Source organism: Lutjanus erythropterus, chromosome 3, assembly GCF_056507025.1.
Source record: "Lutjanus erythropterus isolate fLutEry1 chromosome 3, fLutEry1.hap2, whole genome shotgun sequence".
NCBI lineage: Eukaryota > Metazoa > Chordata > Actinopteri > Lutjaniformes > Lutjanidae > Lutjanus > Lutjanus erythropterus.
The window spans coordinates 3,287,997-3,315,836 of NC_139319.1; the positions used below are offsets into that span (position 1 = coordinate 3,287,997).

Below are 27,840 nucleotides of genomic sequence, written 5' to 3' on the forward strand. Positions count from 1 at the left end.
CTCCTCTCTGACAGTAAACTGACTATCTTTGGATTGTGGACAAAATGAGACATCAGAAGACATCACTTTGGAGTTTGGGAAACATTTCTCACCATTTTCTGACATTTTATGGACAAAACAACTAATCGATGAATGAAGAAAATGATCAACGGATTCAATGATAATGAAAATAATCATTACTTACAGCCCTAGAAAAGTTTTTTCCTAACTTACTCCACGTAGATCACAAACCCTTGAATATAAAAACCAAAAACATACAGCTCCTCTGTTTAAATGGATTTGTGTGCAGCCAGTCTTGATCTGTCCAATATGACGCTGATGTATGAGCCAACAAAAAAAGACAGTGTGGTGTCTATTTACATACAGCACCAGTTAAGAGTTTGGACACACTTCTCATTTAATGTTTTTTTTCTTTATTTTTATATGAAAAGGTTCAGATTTAACCAACAGTATGCAAAAGGTCACTACCCTGACGAATCTAAAATATCAAAGAGCAAAAAACTTTTGCACATGTGTAGGTCGACTGTACAAAGCAAAACAACTTTTGCACACCGTCTTCTGCACATGCAATCAAAGATTTAATAACAGTTATTATATAATTAAATAACACTTTGCCTTAGTTTCATTTTTTGCTTATTACATAATTCCATATTTCATAGTTTTGATGTTTCAGTATTAATCTACAACGTACCAAAATAATAAAACTACAGACAGAACACACTGAATGAGAAGATCTGCCCAAACCTTTGACTAATGCTGTATGTTCATGTTTAAGTGACAGGAGACAATAAAAATCCAAGCTGAAATATCCTGTAGTTCTTCCTTACACTGTAAAATAAACAAACAAACAAACAGCTGAGACAACTTGACATTTGAAGGCAATGTACTACAATAGATTTTTGAGCTTTGAGCCCAACTTAAACTCATATTTTTGAAATAAACTTTAAAAGGTTTTGCTGAGTCGAGATAATTTACCTTTCTTCTTTAGATTAACTTAAATATTTGAGTTTTAGAAAAAACAAAAAACAAAAACAGATTTCATCCAAAGAAGAAAAGTAAAATTTCTCAACAAAAGATAGTTGGTAAAAGTCTTTTCCAAACTTAAGAATTTGAGTTGAGCTAAAAATTCAAAAATCTATTACAGTCTATTGCCTTCAATTTTTGAGTTTTCTCAACTTAATCATTTTTACAGTGTAACAACATCACGGTGACATCACTGGATGCAGGAAGAAGAACAGATTTTGCAGGAGATCTCATCCTTCTCTTTAAATATATTAACACAGACAAATTTATTGCTTTAAACTGACCACATTTTCCATCAGCGCTGACTGGATATGCACATGAAAAGTGGTGAATTTTCCCTTTAGGAGCAGAGAAAGACCTGAGAAACGTCTTGTAGCGACAGATAACGTTGTATCATCAAGTGTTACTTTATTGGACTGCATATTTATGTTTTTGCCTTGGCATCGGTGAAGTCAAAGCTGTTGAGCCTGACAGATTTTCCTCTTCTTAAAGTCGGAACCACACACACATCCCACATGTTGAACTGGTATCAGATTCATTAGAAAAAAACAAACAAACAAATAAAGACGAGAAAACATTAAAATGACTCTGCACGACACAAAACGCAAAGCCAGACGCTGCCCGGGCGTTTTTCTACAGACACTTTATGAAACCAAAACGTGAAGACATTTGAATTTTCTCTCTGTAATCATCTACTTCAATCTGTAACCAATTTTTATTCTCATTAGGTGTAATTCAGCTGTTATATACACACACAGTATTCATCAGTTTCAGTGCTGCGTTAACCATTTGTAATCCAATATGATCCTCTCCTCACCTGTGCACGTGTGCGATCATACAAAATAAATTACAAATCTGTTTCCAGGCATGCACACTCACACACCTCACTCATTAAAATCAACTTGTACTAATTTCACATCATTTGTTTTTATAATCCGTTTTCACTTTAATGAACACCAACCGTAGTTTTAAACAAAAAAAGAAAAAAAAAGAAAGAAAAAAGAAAAACAAAACAGAAAAAAAAAACCAACAACAAATGTTCCGGGGAGGGGGAGAAGAGTCTCGACAACAGGGTGGATGACTTGATCGGTATGTTTTCAAAAAACCACATCAAATTGTAAATTCTATATAGATATACTCGTTCAACAAGTCTGCATAATCTGTCACATTAGATACATTTGACGTTATGTGGAAGTCACCTATTATCACTTCAGTGTTAAATATTTACTGCAAACCAGTCGACCAATTTAAGGCTTCCGAGTTTGACAGCGGAGTCAAGTCGATCTGTCGTGTCCACAAAGTCCGGACCCGGGCCTCGCCGGACTCTCAACCCTATCAAGAGGCGTTTCCTGATGTTACTGAAGAATGAAAAGGCCCCGAAAAGTAGTGTTGTGATCTTTTTTTTTTTTCCTTCCTCTCTTTCCTCTCCTCAGAATATAAGATTATCTGAACATTTAAATAAATCACTGCATCTGATGTCTTATAAAACACGCCAATATCTTCATTTCATCGAGGGTGGCAGATAAAGAAACGGAGGCAGGGGGAGGAGTTTAAATATGTCTGCTGATGATTCAAACTATACAAACTCTGACTGGACAGAGCCTGAGGGAGTTTTCAAGAGGTGGGAGGTGGGGTGGAAACAGGTATAACCGTGAACTTTTCCATTGAATTCTTTTAAAAGGAACATTGTCCGCAAAAAAAAAAAATAAAAAAAAAAATGCTTGCATTATACAGTTTACAATGTAGTACCATGCTAGCGCTGCTCGCCTCGTCCTAACCATTTATTAGCAATGGAGAAATCAGTGCTGTTGGAAACTACAACACACACTACTGTTATTAACCCCATTCTGCCCAGGCGCCTTCTGCTTTCACCCAATCACAACGCCCGAAAGAGAAGGAGGGAGAAGGTGTGTGTGTGTGTGAACACTAACCATTTTGGAGGAGGGGGAAGAAAATGAATCAAAATAACAAATAATTTGTTTGTACAGAAAACAAACGGAAGTAAACAAAGCAGCAAATGCAGAAAATCACACTTCATGCATTCAAAATGAGTGGCAGCAGGAAAAAAAGGGGGGGAAGGGGGGATTCACAGTATTCTCAGCTACGACGCAGAGATGGATGAGGGTGTGCATACGGGGCAGGTGATGCAGAGTGCGTTAGCAGGGTTAGCGATCGTTTTCGGGGGGACTGCGACTTCACTGAGCACCGGTTCGATAACGTAACTCGTCGTCTGGCGGATGTGTCGTCTGCTCGTGGACAGAATGGGGGTAAAACTACATTCCTGGTCTGACTAAAATGGATTTGCTTTGTTAACGTAGAAAGAGTCTCTTTGTGTTTCCAACACGTTGTTAAATTCTTGGCTTTGCCTTCTTGTTTCATACAGTTTCTTTAGAGAAATGAAGCCTGCTGTAAGTACGCTCTGGTCTCCCGCTCCGGTCTGTACTGAGGGGGGGCCGAGGCAGCTATGATGCTGGGAGGTCCGCGCTGGAGGGAGGGGGGAAGGGGGCTCGGAGGAGGCGGCGTGGGCGGCGGCTCAGACGGGGGGCGCTTTGCGCTGCAGTAGATACTGGTGGATGTCGTCTGCGTCACGCTTCAGCCAGGCGGCGTTAAGGAGGATGTTCTCGCAGCACTGCTGCACCGTGCGCTCTGCCGCCGGCGCCGGGTGACTCTCAAAGAAACTCTGCAGGGACAGAAACACCCAGAGACACCAGAGTAAGACAGGCGGTCCATCCTTCACCCAGTGGTGATGAAACTGACAAAAGGTCCTTTAAAGTAGGGCTAAACGACAGATAAAATCAAATTAACAGACTATGAAAGTTGTAGCCCTGAAAGTACGGATGACTATTAGTGAGGTTTAATTATCAGTAATGTGGACATAATGACTAAATGAGTAAAGGCAAATAATAGAACGGTGACATCAGTCTGTAATGCAGCCATTAAAACCAAGAAAAGATAGCAATTAAGCCATATTACAATATCCAAAATTGAATTATTATATCACAGAATCAATATAATATAGATATATTGCCCAGCCCTAATTTAAAGTTCTCAGTAACGAAAAATTGATCTACTCCCAATTCGCTGACAGCTGGACAAACTCCAGCTGCTGATGAACAGTGTGTGCTCTGATTGGAAGCTCCAGAACAGCTGCTGCAACGGAGCTTAATGTGAAACTGTCTGTCAACTGCGGCTTCCGAGGTCAAAAGTAAACTTTCAATCTCGACAAAAAGTGTTTGGAAAAAAAAATGTCACAGAAATTATTCTTTTTCAAAGAGATGTAAGTCACCAAAGGTGCTGTATGAGGGTTGTTTTTCTAAATAAATCACAAAGAAATAATGTCACAAACTCTGCATGAAAAGTGTTTTTTTCTTCTTCTTCTTTTTTTTTCAAAAATCAGGTAATTTTTCCAGAAGAAGTCATGTACATGTGGAGATTCTGAAAGAATGATAAAACCATGATTTATTTTATCACTTAAATCTGTGTACAGCAACCCCCCAAAAAAACTCCAAAACATGGATCCACAATAAGGTTTGTAAAGATATTTTCATGTGGTGCTGCTGGTAAAATGAATCAAACTCTGCTCTGAAAGAAAAAAAATGGGTTTCATACAAATAGTTACGATAAACTTGCATTCAGTGACGTGTAAACAGAACATACAGTAATGATGTGAATAACAGCTTTCATTCTGGGGTCATGCTGCCCCCTGCTGGTGAAAATATTTGTAAATAAAGTTGTTCTTTCTAACTAAGGCTGCACAATGTGGTATGAAAGTCATACTGTGATTATTTTTGACAAAAATTGTCATTGCAATTTGCAGTATGATTAGTGGGATTGAACATTTGTGCATTAAAATTTGTATTTTTACTGAAAAATCCTCCCAAAGACTATCAAATCATAATTAACTAATGATTATTTTCATTATTGATTAACCTGTCGATTATTTTCTGGATTAATTGATTAGTTGCTTGGTCCATAAAATGTCTGAGTAAAATGTTATGTTATGTTATGATTAGCATTAGTTTCCCTTTCAAAGACAAAAGAAACTACAGAATAAGAAGTTAATTCTGTGAAGCTCTCACCTTCACTTCAGCAGCCATTTTGTCAATAGCGAATCCATCGACTGTGAGCTGCAGAGAAAAGTGAACAAGAAACAAACGTGAAAAAACAACCACCAAACCAGAAATGAATAACATTAACGCAGAATAAATGAGTCGGTTTCTGTAGTAAATAAATCCGAATTAACACATGACCTCCAGCTACGACACTTTAACTCACATCACAATCTGGAGCACTGATGAGAGCAACACATCCAGGTGCTTTTCACCCAAAAAGAGGCAGTGGCATGAAGCAGGGGCAAACAACTGCTTTAATTTAACTGGTGGTGAATAGAAATTCCCAGGTCTTTGCCAGATTTAACACATAAAAGAAGAAAAACGTATTGCTGTTTAGCTTTTAGGAGACCAGATCCTGTGGCCTGTCAGGTGAGCAGCTGTGTTGAGTCTTTGCTGCTCAACAATAGGGGTTGTTATATATTTTTTAAAAAGTTAAAGAAATAGTGGTTTTAGTACTTAACTGAATGTTTAGGTCATGTATTTCATGGTTATCTGTGACTTTTTTTACTGTTACGAAACTTTATTTTGCTGTTTTGGTGCCGCTGAACCAAACCAAGCAGGTGTTTTATGGTTGGTCCATATTTTTTGACAGTAAAACTTTAGTCCCACCATCACTGAGACTCTTTTGATTCACTTTAATCTACAGACACAATCAGCACACGTCATTTACTCAGTAACGTCACTAACTAACCTGTGATGAAGAGTCTGACACAGACACAGGCTGCTTTTACAGTGCATGTTTGGGACGTGACGTATGGCTGCTCTCTTAGAGCCAGAGAGCGTCACGCTCTGCTCTGTCTGGGTTGTAAATTAAAGACAAATATTGTTGGGAAAAAAACAGACTTGAAGTGTAAATAAATGCGTCAGATTGTGGTGATTACACCCTTGAGACACAGCAGAGGGAGCCTGAACTAATGCAGACAGCTGCATTGATTTAAATCAGAGCGCATCTGTCCGCAGGTAAAAAATGTATCTGACACATTTATGGTCTACACAAGGGGTGGGCAGAACTGCAGAAGGAGCAGGAGTTTTTTTTTACCTTGATAAGCCGTGATATGAGGAAGCCGCCCTGGTAGCGGTTGTAAAGCTCCTCCCAGTTGTCTTTAACAAACTTCCAGGCAGCTTTCCGGCCTTGTTTACTGCTTCCAGCCACACCTCCGATTACTGACACAGTGTCTTGGGGACGAACCTCTTCCTGTCGGGGGGGAAGAACCAGAGAAGTGAGCTGTGGTCAGCATCTTGCAGACTGATGGGAAATCCCTCCTGTCAAAGAACTTGGAGACTGAACCAAAAACCAACCAGCTACATCTACTGATGAGTATTTTAAAGCATTTAACTCACTGCATTCATTTTTCAGCACATTATACACCAAAACCTACAATAGTCATTAACAGCAGTGAAAAATAAATCAACTCAAGGTTCAAATGAATAAATTATCAACAGAAACTGGGTCAGACTTTCGTCTAAAACACATGATTATGAGCATGCAGGCTAACAACAGAACTGAAGGACAAATGGCACGTCTTTCATTTCCTCTGTTACCCGGAGAAACAAAACCAACTTTTGAAGACATGCGGTAAACGTGGTCATGTGTACCGAGAGGGCGAAGGTGAGGACTTTCTGGATGAGGTCGGGGGCGGAGATGGCGCCCAGCACTCGCTCGATACGGTTCTTCTCCTCCTGCATGTCCGCTTGTTTGTGGAGCTGAAAGGTTGAGGGACAAACAGATGTGCAAAAAAAGAGAGGAAAAAAGGGTGAAGAGGGAACAAAATTAAACACAAAAATGTGAGAGAACAAAAATGATATTGATGGGTCTATACTGATGGTCAATATTAATCACTGAGATTAATGTAATTTGTAAATATAATTGTCCCTGAAGATCTTTATGACACGAGCTGCAGTCTTACCTTCAGCATCGTGTCCAGTGTGGTACTGTCTCCATGCTTCAGCACTGTTAAATACACCTGGAAAAACAAAAAAACAAAATCAAAAATACACATTTAAAATTACTCAAACTTGATCCCTTTAAGAACACGTTAAAATAAAATAATAAATATAAATTGGATATTGTATGACGAGCGACTTTGATGTAACCAATATAAACACTGCAGTGGTAAAGACGTGTGCTGCTGATGTTTGTACAGAATTATTTTTTGTTAAATGACATCAGGTGTACTTCAGGTATCAGACAACTCCCCACATGCAGCTGATAACTTCTCATATATACTCCAATAAAAACCTGGCAGCACATGTTCTGAAATACAGAATTATCGCCTTGTTGTACGTCTCCACACCTGTCCATATTCATATACGTTCTTAAGACTAAATAAATTTGATAAAATAAAAGGCAAAATAGAAGTCATCACTTTATTAACCTGTATGACACGCTGCTTTCACTTAGAGACTATTTTTACAGAAGACTGAGGCCACATTCACACAGGGTTGCGCGGCAGTGTGAGGGGTGTGGAAGATGTGTGTATGTGATGGTTTACGTGGGATAAGAAACAATCAGAAAATATCGGGCCTCATGTAAGAACATTTTCATATTCTTGTCTTAAATTTCTCTCACTTTTTTCTTATGGTGGGCTCATACAAACATGACACATCAGATTCAGCAAACCCTCTTGACGGCACATGCACGAGACTTGGAAATTAGCATAATTAACACCCCAATAATGCCATATAAGGCTGCGCTTCCTGCTCCTTATGTCAGGAAGTGTTCATTCATCAAAATGGCATCAAAGTGCAAAAAGAACTTTACAAGTTTGAAGATGGAGACGTCCTGTTTTCAGAGATCCATGAAGGAAAATCTGTCATTTTATCAGTGTCAGCAGTGGAATTAAAAGAGCTGCTAAAGCAAAGAAACGGGAAGAAACAAGCACCGTTAATGCTGTGTCACCGGAGGGTTGGACTGTCACAGAGGAAAAAAAAAAAAAGACTCGCCACAGCCACAGCAAGAGGTGATCGATGACTGCAGCTGGAGGACGGGTGAAGGAGAAGTTTTCATCACAGGGACAGAGGACAGAATAAGTGAGGATGTTGCGTGAGGATGAACAGCAACTTCATAAACCTGCATGTGCAGATATACGGCCAACACCTGACAACATCATTAAATTAATGATCACCTGAACCTCGACATCGGCAAAGCCCAAGAAGCAAGACATTCTGCAGTATAAGAGTAATGCTACCACTTCAATATCTGACCAAATATGAAACATGGTCACCTTTGAACTTTGACCACAAAAATCTAATCAGTTCATCCTTCAGCCCAAGTGGATGTTTTTGCTAAATTTGAAGGAATTTCTTCAAGGCCCTCCTGAAATATCACTTTCATGAGAATGGGATGGACAGATGGATAGACACCCTGAAAATGAAATGCCTCTGGCTGTGGCTGTCGCTTTTATGGAGGCACAAAAACAGAACTACAGTTTTTGTTTTTCCATTAAAAACAAACACATTTATTGTATTTTATCTATGTCTCCTGTTTATTGCTGCTCTGCATGTATCAATAGGTAGCTGCAGGCAGTATTGCTTGGCTGCGTTTCTGACTAAATGTGCAGAATGGTGTTTGTTGTTGCCTTATTACTGTTCTGATGTTTCGCTGTCTCTTGTTGCTCTGCACGGCTTGTGATTTGTTTTGTAGAATTCTTGTTTTGTTGACGTCTCTATGGTGTCTTGTTCTCTTTGTTTCATTACTCAAAACATTTCTGGCTAACACTGGCACATTTACAGAAATGCTGATTGATGTGTTGTACTTATAAATAAATAAATGAAATGTCAGCTGTTCAGAAAATATGTGCTTCAGAAAAATGGTTGTACACCACAGCCTTTTTTTCTTTAATCACCTCACGACACAGGCTGTGTTTTATCTCGCTTACCGGGCTTCTGAGATCAGCAGGCAGGACCTGTTTGCCCTCCACGTGGTCCCTGAATCTCCGTCTGGCCTCCTCCAGCGTGGGTTTGTGTCCTGCCTTCCCGAGCTTCCCCAGAACCAGACCTCTCAACAGGGCGTCCAGGTGACCTGCGGGACAAAACCATCAAGTTATCGTCTTTGTCGCACCACAGCTTTGCAAACTTCAAGAGGATATTCAGGTCAGTCTGGAGTCCGAAACCTCATTCAGATGAATTCAGGTTACCAGGTAGAGTCACTTTGACTGCTTTAGTTAATCTAGAGATAATAGTGCATCTACTGACTGATTGGTTGAGGAATGGGTAGAATTTTAGTCAACCAAGACTTTCTTTGGTTTAATTATATATTATACTACTGAACTATTTGCACAGCCTGAAGAAAGTACATAAAATATGACAAAAAATATGACTTTTCATTTCTATGCAACTTGACAGGAAGCTGGTCAGTTTCTAGAATTTAAAATAAACATATGTACTTCAAAAATGAGGATGTGCATGGAGAGAAACATCTTAAATGTTAATAAAGAGGAAATGAATCTATTTGTGACTAAATAAGAGTCTGAGCTCCCTGACAGTTGGTTCCTGTCCAGCTCGTCCTCACCTTCCCCTGGTTTGCTGTCCCAGCCGAGCTCCAGGCCGATGGGGGTGAACAGGTCCCGGATGAACTCCTGGATCTCCTCGTGGAAGTCGGTGTGGGACAGCAGCGAGGACAACACTCCCAGGTTGCAGCTGAGGTCGCTCCACACTGTGTAGTTGGGCTCGTTGACAAACGCCTCCATCAGCTTCAGCACCTCCACCGTGCTGATCATCCCTGCACGAGACTGAAGAAGCCACGAAACAACGTTCAGAAATGCCTCGCTGATCCTGATTCTGTTAAATGAATAAAGTCCTGCAGAATAAAAGTACCGTGCTTCAAGGAAGAACAGAACAAGGGTCAAGACTGGATGTACTGAGCTGCCTCTCATGTCACATTTAAAGCCTCAAATTGCAGGTTTTATACAGCAAGAGCCGTCTTAGGGAGTGTGGCTGCATAATTATTCGACAAGCAATTCACTTGCTCCTGTTCCCCTGTGCATAAACATCATAATGCTGCATGTGTTGACTTATCTGCTTCAGAACAAACCCAGTTGCTATATCAATCTCACCTACACAACGTTAAGCAAAACATGCCATCAATTTGACATTCATAGACACAACTCAATCAGTGTTCTCTCATTTCTCCTCCTCATTCACAATGCTCCACTGTCGGTCCCTGTTACTATAGCAACCTGAAACGGCACGTGTCAAACAAAAAAAGCAGGAGGCAGTGATAAACAGATCAGCCAGCGTACTCAGAGGAGTCAGAGCCAGAATGTTTTCAAGCGATAGAGGAAAAGAAAAAAGCGCATCAGAGAGGAAAATCCCAGTGGAGTTTCATGTTTTGCAGTATTTCAGTTTTCACTTTGATGAAGTGTTCGAAAATAAGAGAGGAAAAAAGACTTAAGGGTTTTTTTTGTTACTTTTAAGGTAAAGTCCAGCAGATTAATTTATGTTATGTTGTCTGTTTACAGCTCTGTCTAAACAGCAAACATCTCAGGCGAGTTTTTTATTTGAGCGTCTAAGAATGAAATAAATGTTTTGTTGAAAAAATAAGTACTGTATGAGGGAAATTGTGATCTCTATCCTTAGAAAGCTAGATTTCACATTTTAGCAAGAATTGAGCAGCCCTGTAAGAGAGTAACTAGTTAAATGTAACTGAATTACAAAAACACACATACCTATTATGAGTAGGGCTGAACAAGTGATCAAAATTTTATCTACAAAAAAAATACCTATGCCTATATTCTCAAACTGTGGCACGTGTCCCACCGGTGGTACGTGAACTCCCTCTAGTGGTACGTGAAGGAATGTCAGAAATATTTTTTCTGCTACGGTTTCTAACTTAAATGTAAAATATAATAAGTTTTGTTACCTGTTTGTACCTGAAGAGGGTTAGGGCGAGTAGGGTTGGCATACTCTACTGTATTTTAACGATAACAATAACGACAATATTTGTTAAAGGTGAAATGTTTTAAATTAAATATTGTGGAACTGCAGAGGCGTCCTGACCAACGCGTCGTTCTCTAGACTTCAGAAAACACATTTGTTCAGTATAGATCCTGAAAAAAATAACACACTGTAATCATTTTCATGTGTTTTTCAGTGAAAATGAGAACAATGATGTAAAAATGATCCTTTCCTCGAATATTACAAGTCATATCACAATTGCAATATTAGTCAAAATAATTGCAATTCACTATTTCTTCAAAATTGTTCAGCCCTAATAATCAGTTACAGTTACTGAGAAAAAAAATGTAATCAAATTGCAGTTTCTACTGAAAATGTTGAAAATTACAACCAAATATATATATTTTTTTGTGTGTGTGTGTGTGTGTGTGCAGAATATAACATTCATTCTGTTCTGTCCGGGATGCCTGTTTTGAGATATTTACAGACAACGAGGGTCAGCAAAGCAGAGACAAAATACAGTGAAACATCACGAAGGACAGGATGGCTCACGATCGCTCTCTACACAGACCGGCTTCAGTCAAAGAGCAGGATGTGCTCAAATTATGGACATTGTTTTCGATCAGTTCTCTTATTTGAATATGTATCGCCTCTCGTCTGCCAATCAAATTAGAGTGCACTTTACTCTTGGCAACCCAAGTACACCATGCCAGCGACCAGCTGTCTTGTCGAACAAGGAAATTTAACAATAAAATGGATTTAACATTAATGTAGAGAGTAAAACTTGTTTGTTTGAAATGATCGATGTCAAACCTGAGAAACATCTGCAGGTAAATGAATCTATCAATCAGTCACATGTTGGTGGGTTTAAACTGCTTGGTTTTAATTTATGTTTTAGGACTTTAGTGACCTTATTAAAACATTTGTTGGAAGAGTAACACAAAAGTTACTATTTACATTGTTAACAGGGCATTTTCCTGCAGAGAATAATATGAATCAATTTGCCCTAAAATAAGAACAATGCCCGTATTTTGATATGATAATGAACTCCCTGTGAAGTGAGCGTGTCACTGAAAGTCTGACACACCGAGAAACATCATAATGGTGTTGGTCTTAGTTTGAGGTCAGGGTGACAAAATGTTTTCTGAGGTGGATAAAGCAAAAACTGAAGCACCAAATTTCTTACCACCCAATATCTGAGCGTTAACACTTCCCCCAAGAACATTTTAGTCTAATTTTAATATGAGCCGCTGCTCTTCATCAACCAGTAAACGTCCATTCGAGGACAGCATACAGCATCTGGTTTGAGTTTAATGTGGTGACAACAAATGAATCCTGCTGTTCTGTTTAAAACCATCAGAACGTCTGACTCAATAAAAAAAAAAAAAAGAGTTACGATGAGATGTTATCTGATCCTGCTCTTTGTCAGAGCTCACCATCTAATCTTAAACCGTCCTCAATGGGAATTCCTGTCATTTCATCTTAAACAGACACTGAATAAGAAGAAACAGAAGAGCAAAAATCCTAAAACCTCCTCACCGTGCTGACTCATGACAGCAGCTGAAGGGAGGAGGGAAGAGTCAGTCACCGTTTCATTAGCATTTAGTTTCCAAACACCCAAAACAGAAGGAGAACTTGACCTTTTCCTGCCCTTTTCAAAAACTACTTTTTATTTTTTATCCATTATCATTTCCTTTTTTGAGTCCTCACTAGAATATGTCATGATTATTTAGACATATTGTGACTGCAAAACGACTGATGATTAGTGTGATTGATTGTTTTTACATCAAAATTTTCAGTTTCAGTTTTCAGTCAACTCACAAAAAGCAACTAAATTATGATTCAACAATTTTCTGACTGAACTCTTCCAGACATCTGTGACACAGATGTGCTATAGAAATTTCAAAATGAGGGCGAATCTTAAACACAATGAGTTTTTTTCCAATCGCATTAATAATCCAGACAGATGCATCGTCACAGCCCTACATGTCTGAGTAAAGAAACCAAACAATATTCACATATAAGAAGCTGGAATTAACAGGAATCCATTTTTTCCCTGAACAGGGAACCAAACCATTAATGTCAGGAACCTTCTTCTATCATCAAAATCAGTGACGTAAGATGAATTTTCATTTGTTTTACTTTCTTCCTTTCACCACATCAGACTCCATCCCTCACTTTTGTATCTGTCTGTTGTGTCTTAGTATGTTTTTGTGATGTAATCTGTCCTCAGCTGTTCTTTTATATGAAACCTTTTTATTTTATTTTGCTGCCCATCTTGACCGGGACACTCTGACAGAGGAGATATTTTATCTCGAAGGGATCTGTCCAGTTAAATAAAGGATAAATAAAACTTTCCCTTTTCAGTCTTCCTGTCCTGTTCTGCATCATGTACTTGTTTATGCATGAATCCTTTTAATCTTGACAAGCAATTAGCCTTTTCTGAGATGCCTAAATACTTGAAGCTGATTGCATTTTGCCACAGAGAAGGAAAAAGGATGTTTGTTATTGTTTCTCTGCCCTGCAGTAGGGCTGTGTTTGCGGATGTGTGTGAGAGAGAGATTCACCAGGGAGAAGAGGTCATTCTGTAGGCCGAGTCGGTCCACAGGCTGCAGGCTGAGGTCCCGGACGCCCGGCAGCAGACTCTCCAGCATGGACGAGCTGTACTGGATGCGATAGAAGCCCACAGTGCCGGGGTTGATCTGTAAACAGCAGGGACACAACTGGGTCAGACTGTGGGAAAAAATGCATTTTTTTTGTTTTTTTACCATTTTTGCCTCTCAGACTGAGTGCTTTTATTCAGCATGGCTTAAAGTGAGTCAAACAGCATCATCCTAATGCTAATGCTCGAGGATTTAGTCAACAATGGGCTTGTTGTGGTGGAAAAATGTCTCCAAACACTGGTAATTCTGACTTCTAACTGAACAAACTTTAGGAGAGAAAGAACCTTAGTGTTTTAAAATCATTTTTCTTGCAGATCTGAAGCTCTAAACTGTAGCTGGGAGCCTCGTAAGTATGGATCATTGTTTAACTGTAAACAGGACCTTGAACAAGTCGATCCAAGAGGAGATTCAAGGCATTATTTATAGATCAGTATCAGCTGTTTAACGCCCAATCCATTCTCAGTCCTTTGTTTACACTGTTGATTTCCTTCTTCACACAGACAGCAACATCATAAACAGCTGCACTAATTTTCAAGTTACACCCCAGAGAGACTGAACAAGTCTATTCACATTCTCGCCACACTCGACAAAAGCCAAATTTACACTCCGAAATTACCAGAACAGACATGGTTCTTTAAATTTTCCGTGGCCCTCAAGAAGCTGCCTGCAAATCAGGCTGACATGTGGGTGATGTGATAAATAAAACCAAGATAAATACCTCTGAGCTACTTTGAGACATCTGAACCTGAATGATCAGAGCCAATACGGTATTGGTTACGTCTTTTAAAAGCACCTATGTGTTTTGATTGGCTGCAGCAGGATTACACCTGCTCCACACCTGCCATTCACTCAGTCAAGCCTCACGTTGCACTCTGGACTGGCAAAGCAGAAGAACAAGCTTCAAAATGTCTCTCTCAAAACTAAAGAGGCGTAAAATGACTGACAAGTATTTATTTACTTGGCCAGCTGCAACCAGTAATAAAGGTGTGTTGATTGTGCAACGGGTGCATTGCTGTGATGAAAGAATACAACACGAAGATAAATTACAGCTCATTCTCTGCCAGTTTTCCTGCAGGCTCAAGAGGAACAGAGAAGGAAAGTACAGAACCTGCTAACATCTTTTCAACAGAGTCAAACGGCCCCTGGCTATAATGACACTAGAGCTGCAACTAAGACTGATTTTTTTAATTTGTCGAGTATTTTCTTGATTAATCGATTAGTTCTTTGGTCCATAAAATGTCAGAAAATGGTGAAAAATGTTGATCAGTGTTTCCCAAAGCACAAGATGACATCCTCAAATGTCTTGTTTTGTCCACAACTAAAAGATATTCAGTCAGTTTATTGTCATGAAGGAGTAAAGAAACCAGAAAATATTCACATTTAAGAAGCTGGAATTTCAAAATAGTTGGCGATTAATTTAACAGTCATTTAATAATGAATGAATCCTTTCAGCTCCAAATTATACCACTAAAGTGAAGGACAATGGATCCCCATGACTAGTTTATTCCATGAAGTAATATGTCTAATAAATCAACCACAAGGAGTTTTTACCTGGTTATGAAACAGTCTCAATTTATTACTGCTGGCTCTATGTGACCTACATAAGTTAACGAGACCATCCGCAAGAAGATCGGCTATTTCTGTACAGTTATTCTCGACGCCTGCTGCCAGGTCGGATTCTAATAGAAATCAGATGAAACAAGCCTGTGTTTAGGCAAAGTTACAGTGTGAAGCACATCAGCCAGTTAAAAAAAGGAACCAGGAGGAGATTTTTATTTAGAGTTTTATTTTTGACTCCTGCTTTTGTCCACAGGGGCCTCCAAATTCAACAAAACAGGAAAGTTCCTAATAGCAGCTTTAATGTTATACTGTTCAAGTTATTTGTGAAGCACAAAGCCCCAGCTGAACAGCTCTGCGCCAAACTGTCCCTATGTGAGCAGACTGAGGTGAACATCTGTATAAACTGTCTGGTTGATGGAGGAAGTGTGTGTGTGTGTGTGTGTGTGTGTGTGTGTGTGTGTGTGTGTGTGTGTGTGTGAGAGAGTGAGTCTGTGATGACCACATCCTCTCCTGCTGTTCCTCCCAACTGACACCCAGGAACTCCAGTCTTAAACTCTGTTTGAACTTTGATGTTTCATGTTTTCATGAAAACAGACTGATCCATCCTTTCTTATGACTCACTCATTCAGTGCCAGACTCTCCTGTTCTGTATTTTCTCTCTATCTGAAACATGACTGTCATGATGTTTTTCACAAACACAGCCACATGTAAAGAAAGACTGTTAGATCCAGGTTATTATGGCGCAGTGACTTCATACTGCATAATGCAAAGATGTTGTATAATTAAAAGTAAGAAATACATGATCACATGAATATTACATCTAGAAAACCAACTGAGAGACAACTGAGCTACGTTACAAACCCACTCTGTGGAAATTGTTCAAAACACACTCCCACATCTAACTAGGGCTGCCCTGAAAACCATTTTTGGGCCTTCGAAACTTCAGTGAGAATTCCCAGCCAATATAATATATACTTTCCCCACACTGGAAACTTGTGGTCATTGTAGATTCATCTGTTAATTATTTTCTTGATTAATCAATTAGTTGTTTGGTCTATGAAATGTCAAAAAAAATAAAAATAAATAATGGCGACCAGTGTTTCACAAAGCTCAAGATGACGTCCTCAATTTTTTTGTTTTGCCCACAACCCAAATGTATTCAGTTTACTGTCATAAAGGAGCAAAGGAACCAGCAAATATTTACATTTCAGAAGCTGAAATTAGAGAATTTTTTTTACCTTTTTCTGATCAAGAAAATATTCAAACCAATTAATCATTGCAGCTCCACAAATATTATTTACTTATATACTTTGCTGTTATTGTAATTATGAGTGTGATGGGACTTAAAAGTCTTACAAGTTAACTGGACAAGCGGCTGTGCTCCCAGGACTGCCTTTGTGCATCTACCTGCCTGTGGATACTCTTCTGTGTGCACGTTTGATTTTTATCTGCGCAGGTTTTGAGACTAATTAAACACCACAGAAGAGGTTAATTTCTCTCTCTTTATCAGTCCTCTGACTGTTTTTCGGTGGTCGGAGGTCTCCTCCAACACTAAACAGACAAAGGATTTCATGTTTACTTGTATTAGACACTAAGGATGAGCATGAAATTACTGTCACACCATTGTTATCAGCAGATAAAGGCTTTAAAATAAAACATCTGCATCAGGTCAAAATGCCAATATTTTATGTCTGCATCTGCCAGTGGGTCATCCCAATAAGACCAGTTGTAATAATATGTAATTCCACTACAGGAGAGACTTTATGTTCTCAGACATTAACTGGACAAAAACATGCAACACGTATAAATATTGGACAAAATGAGTCGCAAAATATCAACACTGGCAACAATCCAATACATCATCATCACTCTGGATGAAGTAAAAGTAAAGTGAAACACTGTGACTCGACTGTACCTTGACCCACTGGTCAGGACTGACGCTGCTCAGGGTGATGGTCGTCTCGGGTCTGTCCAGCAGAACCTTGAGCTTGGTGCATTTGGGGTCCTCGCTGGTGCAAATACTAATGGGGACCATCCAGCTGGGGCAATCCTCACCTGTCCAACAGACAAGTCAGGGAATCAATGAGAAGCTGCTTCCACATTAACCCTGCGTCTGTGTGTGAGTCACGTAAAAACCACGGTTATTGTGCCGGGCCACTGGACTGGAAGATTTTAATGTCCTGTACAAATGGATGAAATTCCTGTCAAATAATATCACTGTTTACCGAGCTTAAAAGCAACTGATAGACTATATAAAGAATGAGACCGTCAAGGCATGTAGACAAAAGCGGGCTGCTTCAACATTATATTCCAGATAAAATAAGTCCCATCTATAGACTATAGAAAATTACCATAACTTATAGACCCTTAAAGACAATGTCAGTGACAACCTGCACAGAAGTAGCGGTCTCCTCCAGTCATCGAAATGAGAATAAGAATAAGAATCTATATTCCACCGGTTGACTTAAGTTGAAGAGAATTACGACAGGATCACGACCATTTTAGAGCAATCAGCGGCGTCTATGGCTGCAAGCTGTTAAACGCAGTGACTGGACTGAGGACGCGATCAAAACTGCTCATGTTTGCAGCGTCCACTGACAGGCTGTGGTGGTCCGCCATACTTCCGTTGTCAAACAGTGCACGCAGCTTGTTCATTGTTTACAAACTGTAAAAGGGTTTACTGCTGGTTCATATCATTTTCTTTTTGCAGCTGTCAACTTAAAATCAAAGTTGCCAAGCGTCTTTCCAGTACTTCTAATGAACAGAAGCCTTATACAGAATTATTTTGACCAAATATTACGACAAGAACTATGTCAGACTTCATTAGATTTCCTGGTTAAAAAACAACTGAATTAAAAAACACTCAATGTACATAAACACTCACCATTATGTGGTCCACTGGCACAGAACTTCTTCTGGGATATCTTGAGGATGCGGTCGTCACCTTGCTATAAATAACATCTTGGTCAGTGTGTTTACGAGAATCAACAAAACAGGGTGCAAAATTAGAAAAAGTCACCAGACAAACACTTTTTCACTTCTGCTGGTGAATTCCACTGTTGAGTCACTCTTCAGAGTATGAACCAAGTAAAGTTGTTAGGTAATATACTTCTGAACGGACTCTGTAGTCGTCTGTTAAACTTCAATGAACACAATGTCGATATCGATTTAAAGCACTTAATCTTGTGGCTGATTAAACAACAGTGAAACTCACCTGTTCCTGGTCCACTACTATAATCGGGAAGCCCATCTGCTTGGTCCACGAGCCCATCACTGCAGCGATGGGTTTTCCACTGGCCTGTTCCAGACAGTCCCATAGATCCTCTGTGAAGACAGCCGGGAGTCAGACGGTCCATGAAATCGATTTAAACGGCTCTTTCATCTCCAGGAAACTATTTCCTGCCTGCTCTTATCTTACCTGTCGAAGCATTTTTATGTTGGAACTTCAAAAGATAGGCGTTCATTCCTTTCCTAAAGTCCTGCAGTGACAGAGTTAGAGGTAAAACTTAATGAACAAAAGATAAAAATGGAAACTACGCTGCGAGCGACTCAATATGCGGCAGACAGCCAACCTCGTCTCCTATGTAGTTGTGCAACATGCGGATCACAGACGCTCCTTTGCTGTAGGAGATGGCGTCGAAGATTTCATCTACCTCTGACGGATGACCCACGTTCACCTGGAGCACATAACACACAAGCCACGTGTTAAGAGTGATAGAAACATTTATAACTTATTAAACACTGAACCAGCATTTGTCCGTTGCACACTCCATAAATAAACAAATTACTTCCAAAATAATCTGTAATGAGTGGAATTATATCTCTGAGCTTTGTGAGCAACAGCTGTAAAAATCTGACTGTGTATTCTGATGGAGTGATCATAATCACAGTGGTCACAAGTTAAAACATTCTTACCTCTATGGGATGGCTGCTGTCCAGTGCGTCCAGGTCCAGAGCGCGGGTGTAGTCTGCTGAGACAAACTGGGTCCAGATGTCGTACTCTGGGAAGCAGTGGTCCACACACAGATACTCGATCCAGGATGCGAAGCCTTCATTAAGCCACAGATGGGTCCACCATTCCTGCACGCAGACACACACACACACGCAGCTGACAAAGTGTCCTCCAAGTCCTTCAAAACTGTTGCCTTAGAAAATATGATCTCTTCTCCTTCATTACAGATACTAACTCTGATTGAATATGAGAACACAATCAAACAGATTACTACTTTCTGAAGGATAAAAAGTAAGATTAAGAAACATTTATGTTCAACAACAGATAAAAAAAGAAGCCCTTCTTGGATCAGACAATGATGTGACACAAAACAGCTGCTCCTGGTGCATCAATGTCCACAAAAAAGCTTTTTAACCTAAAAAAAAAGTGCTTTTTTGGAAGTTCAATCTCCTATTTTAAAGATATTTATGTACTACATTTTATTGCACCATTTTGGTGTGGCTCTAAAATTGGTGGCTTATTGTAATATAAATTTAATTTAAAACTAGGATATGCAAATTAAGACAACTACTCATCAGCATGCAAGGTTATTAATTAATACCATGCTGTAAAGTGTGCGAGCAGCTGAGAAAGTTGGTACATGCAGTTTTTTTTTTATCAGTTGTGAATTCTGTTACGATAAATCTAATTTTTAAATCTCCTCACAAACTGTCCACAGATGTAAGGCTGTCTGTAGTTATTTTAAGCCAGAAGAAGCTGATGGAGGGTTATGACTGGTTACCATGGTGACCAAGTTTCCGAACCACTGGTGGGCGAGTTCGTGTCCGACCACCAGCGCCACCCACTGCCTGGAGGACGAGCAGGAGTTCTTCGGGTCGATTAGCAGTGCCGTCTCCCTAGAAAACGACAGAGACTGGAAGTTAAAACGGAGAGACGCGGCTGAAGGTCGACACTTCCTCTTCCTCTCTCAACACCGGCAGGTTTTTCTCCTCCATCAACCATCCAGAGGCCACAGCAGCTGCTGGGCTTTAAGAAAACCTGCATGCAGGTGGCTGCGGATGGTAGATGAATGAAGGCTGCTGCCGTATGATAATTACACGCCATCCGAACAGCCAACAGGTGGCAGCACGTCCAAATAACAACAAAGTAATTAAAAAACCATCAACCATTTTTATTTTATACAATGACTGCTACTGACGCTGCATTTCAATTGTATATACATAATTCAAGCATTCGTTGCCAAAGATAATTCATGCCATTTTGTTGCACTTTTATTTATCGCTTTTTCTTGTTAAAGAAAGAAAGCAGGAGCCCTTTAGAAAGAAGTAAGAAAAAACAAATTTTATATGAATAAAAAATGCTGTACACATCAGATTTATTATTTAATAAAATGATATTTTTCAAGGCATATTTTTTCTTTTCTTTTTTATAATAATGTAATAAATAATAGAAATCATACTGTGGAACTTTTCTCATACTATAATTGTATCTTGAACTTTTGGTATCATTACATTCCAACAAACATTTTCAAATGGCTTGACGAGTCACTATTACATGATAATTCAAACTAAAATCACATTAAGTAATAGTAACTAAGTAATTTAAGTTCAAGAGCAGCTAAACTTACCTGTAGGTAACAAGGCCCCAGTTTTCCATGGCACCTGAATGGGAGGAAGTAGTATGTGTTTCATTTCAACATTTTCAGCAGAAAGGTCTAAAATTATTTAATGTAAAAAGTGACGACTACTCACCAGCAGCAAAATCAGCAATCGCTATGAGATCAATTTTAGGCAAAGGATAAGGAACACTGAAGTAGTCTTTGTAGAAAGGTAAGGTCTTAGTCGCAACCTGCAAAAAAAGAAAAAAAACCCATAAATCATTAGAAAATATGGAACAAGATATTTAAAATACACAGACTAAAAAGATGTCTGTTTTCTGTGCATCTGTCTTTGTCTCAAACCAAACAGTGTTTTATTGTCTGTAAATGTAAAAAAAGTGTTTCAATAACATTCTCACCTCCAGTGCAAATTTCCCTTGTTCTGCCTTCCCGACAGGTGTGTAGACCCGTACCGTTACACCGTCTGATGATTGGCTCTCCACATAGTCATATTCACCGATGACAAAAGCTACAAGGTATGTGGACATGATGGGTGTGGTCGCAAACTTCACTTCCACGAGGTTTTCATCATCTGGATATGGCTTTCGATCAATGACATTCTGGAAAAGGGAAAGATGGGAGTTGAAAATCATATGGAAGAAGGTTACAGACTGCCAAAGTGGATTCAACAACGCTGGAGCTTTTATTTATCTAAAATACAACCTTCTGTAGCAGATCAGCACTCAAGAGCAAAAGCTTCTGATTCCATTCGCTTATAATTTGTTTCTTTTGGGGCCAAGAGTGATGTTGTATAATGTAAACAGACTCAGAGCCTGAAGCCTCACCAGCAGCTGTTAAAGGACGAAATATTTATTTCACACACACGCACACACACATATACACACATACACACACACACACACATATACACACATACAACTGTGGTGTTTGGAAGAACAAACAATGTGCAGAGGATTTTGACAGTTTAAGAGCCAGTGGGGCTAAAACTTCAATTCGTCTTAAGGGTGATGTTAGAGGAAAGATCGTAGGGTCATTAAAATCATAGTTCATCCTCTCCATAGAACGAATCTGCTTTGTAAAATGAACAGCATCGTTCACATTAGCTCATGATGTTTCTTTTGTACAAGTGGAAACTTGGTGGCGCAACAACAAAGATCAGCGGGTTACAACTCGTCTCATGAAGAATCATTTTTAGGGATCTGTGATCATCAGTTAAAGGTGGGGCAACACAGTTAATCTTGAAATACCAGAATACCAGGAAAAATGTGCCAGAAAAACAGCAATATGATGAAGTATGGCAGAGATGACCTGGCCTAAAAATCTTGTTCTCAAGATGAAAGAAAACATGTTTGTTTGGAAAATACCCCAACAAATGTCACATCGTCATGATTTTATTTTTTATTTTCCTGTAAAAATGAAAATTATGATGCAAAAATTATCCTTACCTCTAATCGTACTGCATATCATAATATCAGTAGAAATAATCACAATGTGACTTTTTTTTTACCATATGGTGCAGCTCTAATTAAAGGATATTTTTCTTATTGACAACAAATCTCATGAAAAGACCAAAGCCAACAATGTGTTAGCCCCCCGTCTAAATACTGTGGGTTCGGGTTAGGATCTTCTAATCCCTTAAATTCACCTCAAGGAGGGGAGGTGAGAGGAGACTTCTGGAGGAGATAAAAGTGAGGAAACACAGGTGTATCCTTTGTGGGAATTTTCAATCAAATGGCATGATGTATAATTGCATCTAAGTAGAACCTAAGCTTAAAGCACCAAAGTAACTGTCTTCCCTTTATGACCAAAACACGACACGTCACGTCATGCAACCTAGACTCCATCTTTGCAGCATGTGGTTGTGTGCCTGCCATTGGAGATTTAAAATAGAATAGATGATGGATGATCAGCTTCACTGTATTATTGAATATTGAGTTTTGCAAAGAGATCATGTAGTTGGTTATACAGGATTTTGAAGCGCTGCTTTATTAATTGGTGTTATTCCATGTATTAAGGCTGCAAGACTGACGCTATGGAACTAAGGATTTCTCCCTTGGCGGCTTCAGCTCCTCTGTCCTCTCTTTCTCGCTAAAGATGTGAGGAAGAGACGTGAATAAGGCAAGCGAGGAGGCATGTTAACATCATGCAGCACCATGGCTCTCAGCAACAAGCGCACTGGTTTCTACTGAAGACGTAATTCTTTAAAAACACGCTACAAAAATTCAGGTTTATTTCTAAAACAGGCCTCTTTATGTTCTAAAACAGCCGGACACTTCAATAAGAGGAAATAATGTATTTGTTGGGGATTATTTTCAGTGGTGATTAATCTATATTTGGTGCTCTAGTGAGTATTTGGGGCATCAGGGCAGGGTGTGTGAAATAAACTAAACTACAGCGTGTGTTCATGGTAATGAAGGCACACATCTTTGCATTATTGATGTGTTTTTAAACGTTTCTGGGCAACAATGGAGCTTCATGACACAGAGGAAAAAGACACACCAGGCTTTAATACAAGACCTGTTGGTGGATGCATCGGTTTTGGTGTTTTATGGGATCTGTTGGCAAAAAGAAAAACTCAGAATATCATCAGACTTTAGTATCATCAGTCTGTGCAGTCGTAGTAGATATCTTTCACCATCTGTAAACACTCATGTTAACACAAGGCGTCCACTGAAAAGCATCTGTACGCATGCAGAGACCAGCTTTAATGCTGTATTGTGTTGCGCTGGACTTTAAAGGTCAGAGCAGACTTGCTGAGAAAATAAATTTCAGCAGGTATGTGGACATAAAAGGTCAAGAGCTGGACTGGCATCAATCTGTGGAGGGCTTAGTCCTGCTGGGCAAATTAATCACTTTCTTCACTCTAGCCCTGAGCATAACGGTCTGAAATAATTCTCATTTGTCTATATTAATTCATACTAGTTAATATCATTATCTAGGGTTAATTGTCCATAATATTCTTGGTCATTTGTCTTCCATAATCAAATTTTGTTGTCCCGTCTCTTGTGGAAAAAAGTCTGCTTGGATTCAACAACAGACACAACAGGACTGTACATTAAAATACACAAATTATTAGAGAGAGACTGACGGACTGCATTCAAGTCATTCATATTTAGTCAGCCATCAGAAAGACCCAAATTTAGCTTCGTCGTCACCACCCAGATGAACTGTGTTTGGCCTGGAGGGGTGTTGTTGTCGGAAATAATCTAAGCCAGATGATGTTTTCTGATGCAATTTAGCTGCAAACACCTTCAGCTGAAATCACTGAAGACAGAGTCAGTATGACAAACACAATGACAAACCTCATTCTATGTGTACAGTAGTTACATTTCACATGTGGTTAAACATAACATTAGCCAGGGGTAGAATACGCAGTGACTGTCTGCCCTCTGTTATGTAAGCCACAGAGAGAAAAGAGAGGGAAGAGAGAGGAGGGGAAACACACACACACACACACACACACACACACACACACACACACACACACACACACACACACACACACACACACACACACACACACACACACACACACACACACACACACACACACACACACAAAAGAAACTTGGCAGCTCAAAGTGACTCAGGCAGTCTCGGGGTCTGGAGGATCTTAGAGGGACGAGTGAACGTATGACACGTACCATATTTGACAAGGCTACTCGGTCCTTGGGAACTATCAGAGCGATGTCAAAGGTGGCTTTGATAGCTGGCTCGTCCCAACAGGGGAAAGCTCTGCGAGCATCCGTGGCCTTGGAGGGGGTCAGAGAGGGAAGGGGAGACAAAAAAAAAGACACAAACTGAGACCCTGTGTGTTCGATTCAGATGAGTCCAGACTGAGGTGAACTGCGTTTCACAAAGGCTCCACCTGTTGTAATCATATTTCACTTGTCTGGTCACAGTTGATTTTATCTGCGAGACACTGACTGCTAAACACACGCTGACACAGAGGGAGGCTGTTTGCATACGAGCTATAATGACACAGGAGGAAGGAAAAATGATAAAGACATGACATTTCCATGAGATTAAAATAAATGTGTAAAGTCAATGAGAGACATTTGGGTGGACACACAAAGAGTTTAGAGCTGCAATAATTAATCTATTATTAAATTAATCACCAACTATTTTGATAATCCCTGAAATTGTTTTGAGTCTTTTTTTTTTCGTTAAAAATGTCCAAATTTTTTGATTTAAGCGTCTTCGCTGTGAATATTTCCTGATTTCTTTAGTCCTCATGACAGTAAACTGAATATCAGTTTTTGGACAAAACAAGACATTTATGAACACCAACTTGAGCTTTGGAAAAATAGTGATCAATGTTTTTCACAATTTTCTGACATTTTAGAGACTAAACCACTAATCGATTAGTTGAGAAAATAATCAACAAATTAATCAATGGTGAAAATAATTCTTAGTTGCAGCCGGATCAAATTAACAGCCCATTTTTTGATAGTAGGTATGAGCAATTTTTTTATGTAAAAAAAATCTCTGATTTCAGCTTCTTAAATGTGAATATTTTCTGGTTTCTTCACTCCTCTATGACAGTAAACAAAACATCTGAAGACAACATCTTGAGCTTTTAGAAACACTGATCGACATTTTATGAACTGAACAACTAATCGATAAATCGATAAACGATCGCTGCAGACCTAAAAGAGATTCATAAAAACCTAGTATTTTCTAGTATATTTGCTTTTATTTCCACTTTCAGAAGTGACACAGTCTGTCTTTTCGCTGTGTGAGCAGCATCAGACTGCTTCCCTTTGTTTGTGGGAGCTGGCAGCACTACAATTGAGCATTTTTATCAATGCCAGGTAAGCCATTTTTCAAAGCTGACACGCTCAAAGCATCAAATTTAGCTGTGGCATTCGTAGCATTTCTTTTAAATAAATCGCCCGGAGCCGATGGGTTTACCTACTAACCAGCTTTGGAACATTTACAGTTGGGCGTCTGAGACAGCTACCATTAAAGGCTCTCTCACGACAGGTGTCTTCTGACTGGTGTTGATGGTGACCGGTCAGTACAGGCCGTTACAGCTTCTAACAGCGCTCATTTTACTTTGTCTGAGCTTACAGTCTCTTTTCAGAAACAAAGTGTCCACCAAGATGAATAATGTGAGCTGGATACTAGAGTTGATGTCATTGTCCATGATTTTAAAGCCTTCTGTATTCGAGGCAGTATGTCCCCTAAGATTTGCCATAGAATTGGTGCCAAAGTTCTTTTTTTTTTAACATGTGTGAGAGAAAATAAAAAGAATCTCTCACTGCTATGATTTTATTTTTTAAACATGATTAAGTTCAGATATGTGGTGCTCAGACGAAGATCCATTTACACCCAGCAATGAGGTCACTGTCCACTGCAATGTTTTTCTGTGTACGTCATCATGTCAGTTCAGCAGACATCGCCCAACCCTATTAGCAACTAGACAGAATTTGTGCTGCACCACCAGCCGTTCAAGTTACTTTAAAAAAAATACCATACCTGTCATCTTTACATTGTTCAGAATTTACCTCATGATAGAAATGTTTTGGCTGTCAGAGATTTTTTGTGCCTTCCATTAACCCCTTGTTTACAGCCTGTTCAAGGCAGGAATGTTGTGGAGTTACTCAGCATCACCATTCTGTATAAAAAGGGTCAAAAGCCCAATGTGGGGGCATTGGTGTCCTGCCTTTAAAGGGACAGTTCACCCAAAAATGAAAATTCAGTCATTATCTACTCACCCTCATGCCGATAGAGGGTTGGGTTTATTTTTTTAGACCATGAAACACTGCTGGAGTGTCACAGGAAAACAGTGTTGCAGAATATCTTAAACAGTAGAAGTGAACGGTGACCAGCTTTTAAACGTAAAAAACAACTGGAAGAAAAAAAAAACATAAAATAAAATGCCTCCATACTGCTCATCTGAGTCGAAGTCTCCTAAAGTCCTGACATGCCGTTTGCACACCGTCACACCCAGTTTAGACAGTGTGCATATGAATGTGGCCCCAAGTTAAGGATCTACAGTGAAGATTCAGGCTAAAAACATGGTGTAAATAAGTTTTTTAGTCAGCTTGGCATGTTGGAGCTTGAGGAGACTTGGATTACACCAGATGGTTATGTTTTTATTCTGTTGTTTGAAAACTGGTCACCATTCACTTGCACTGTTTGGGAGACTGTGCAACGCTGTTTTCCAGTATAAAAAGGCCTTTTTTCAAATAGTCTGAACCCTAACCCCACATCTTTCCAAAGTCAGAAATGGTAGGCAGAGCTACCTCAGACAATTCCTCTATCTTTTCCAAAACCAACTTCACACAACTGACGAGTGTGTAATTATGAACACTTTAAAGTAAGCTGGGTTTTACTTTCTCTCTCTTTTTCATTCTTCACACTGATACATTGCAATGATCCACATTTGACCAATTAACATGTTTGTATGACAGCAGGCTTTTCACCCCGCCATAGAGCACGGTCATGTGAAGCAGATATAAACACTTCTATCTATAGACATCACACTTCCTGCTAACTATTTTATTTCAAGCCTACCTCTGTTTATAGGCCATTGTCAGTTTTACTGCCCTGAACTGAACTGAGCTGGACGGCTTAATGGTAATTTGCATCACTAAGACGCCGTCATTTGATCTGACAGACAATTACTTCAGCCAGAAACATTTTGATTATTTTGTTTTATCTATAAACACACAAAACAGAACAATGTATTATGTAGTATAATAAATGATTGGTGGACATCCCCAACCCTTCACTGTGGCCAGGTATTTTCAGGTTTATTGACATGTGTTTTACAAGTTTTCCACTCATGACTGCATCACCAGAAATACGTTTTAGCAGCTGAAAATGACCACAGACTCGCACTGAGACAGGTTGTCAAAACTATCAGTGTCTACTGTTTAAAACGACACAATAGGTGCCAATTTTAGTACTATACCTGTACTTTTTCACTTTTATTTGAGAAAAGAATTTGAATCAATATTTCTACTTTTACCAGAGTCAGAGTATCTGTGCGTCTATGTGAGTACAGAA

The 27,840-nt window shown here is 39.3% G+C and overlaps 1 protein-coding gene across 2 annotated transcripts in view; it reads right to left on the minus strand.

Annotated features, from left to right (window-relative positions):
- Positions 1-1,406: 1,406 nt before the first annotated feature.
- The window catches only part of npepps (aminopeptidase puromycin sensitive), a 32,979-nt gene continuing 6,545 nt past the window's right edge, over positions 1,407-27,840 (minus strand). For both annotated transcript variants that reach the window (XM_084714690.1, XM_084714692.1), the window contains 19 exons: positions 24,468-24,575; positions 21,222-21,422; positions 20,957-21,053; positions 20,833-20,866; positions 19,987-20,101; positions 19,169-19,333; positions 18,826-18,930; positions 18,672-18,732; positions 18,468-18,577; positions 18,138-18,201; positions 17,169-17,308; positions 13,598-13,732; positions 9,646-9,865; positions 9,014-9,156; positions 7,043-7,099; positions 6,732-6,839; positions 6,175-6,330; positions 5,103-5,150; positions 1,407-3,703 (listed from right to left, as the gene is read on the minus strand). In XM_084714690.1, the coding sequence (XP_084570816.1) occupies positions 3,557-3,703; positions 5,103-5,150; positions 6,175-6,330; positions 6,732-6,839; positions 7,043-7,099; positions 9,014-9,156; positions 9,646-9,865; positions 13,598-13,732; positions 17,169-17,308; positions 18,138-18,201; positions 18,468-18,577; positions 18,672-18,732; positions 18,826-18,930; positions 19,169-19,333; positions 19,987-20,101; positions 20,833-20,866; positions 20,957-21,053; positions 21,222-21,422; positions 24,468-24,575 (2,214 nt within the window). In that variant the 3' untranslated portion in view covers positions 1,407-3,556. The remainder of the gene's footprint in view (positions 3,704-5,102; positions 5,151-6,174; positions 6,331-6,731; positions 6,840-7,042; positions 7,100-9,013; positions 9,157-9,645; positions 9,866-13,597; positions 13,733-17,168; positions 17,309-18,137; positions 18,202-18,467; positions 18,578-18,671; positions 18,733-18,825; positions 18,931-19,168; positions 19,334-19,986; positions 20,102-20,832; positions 20,867-20,956; positions 21,054-21,221; positions 21,423-24,467; positions 24,576-27,840) is intronic.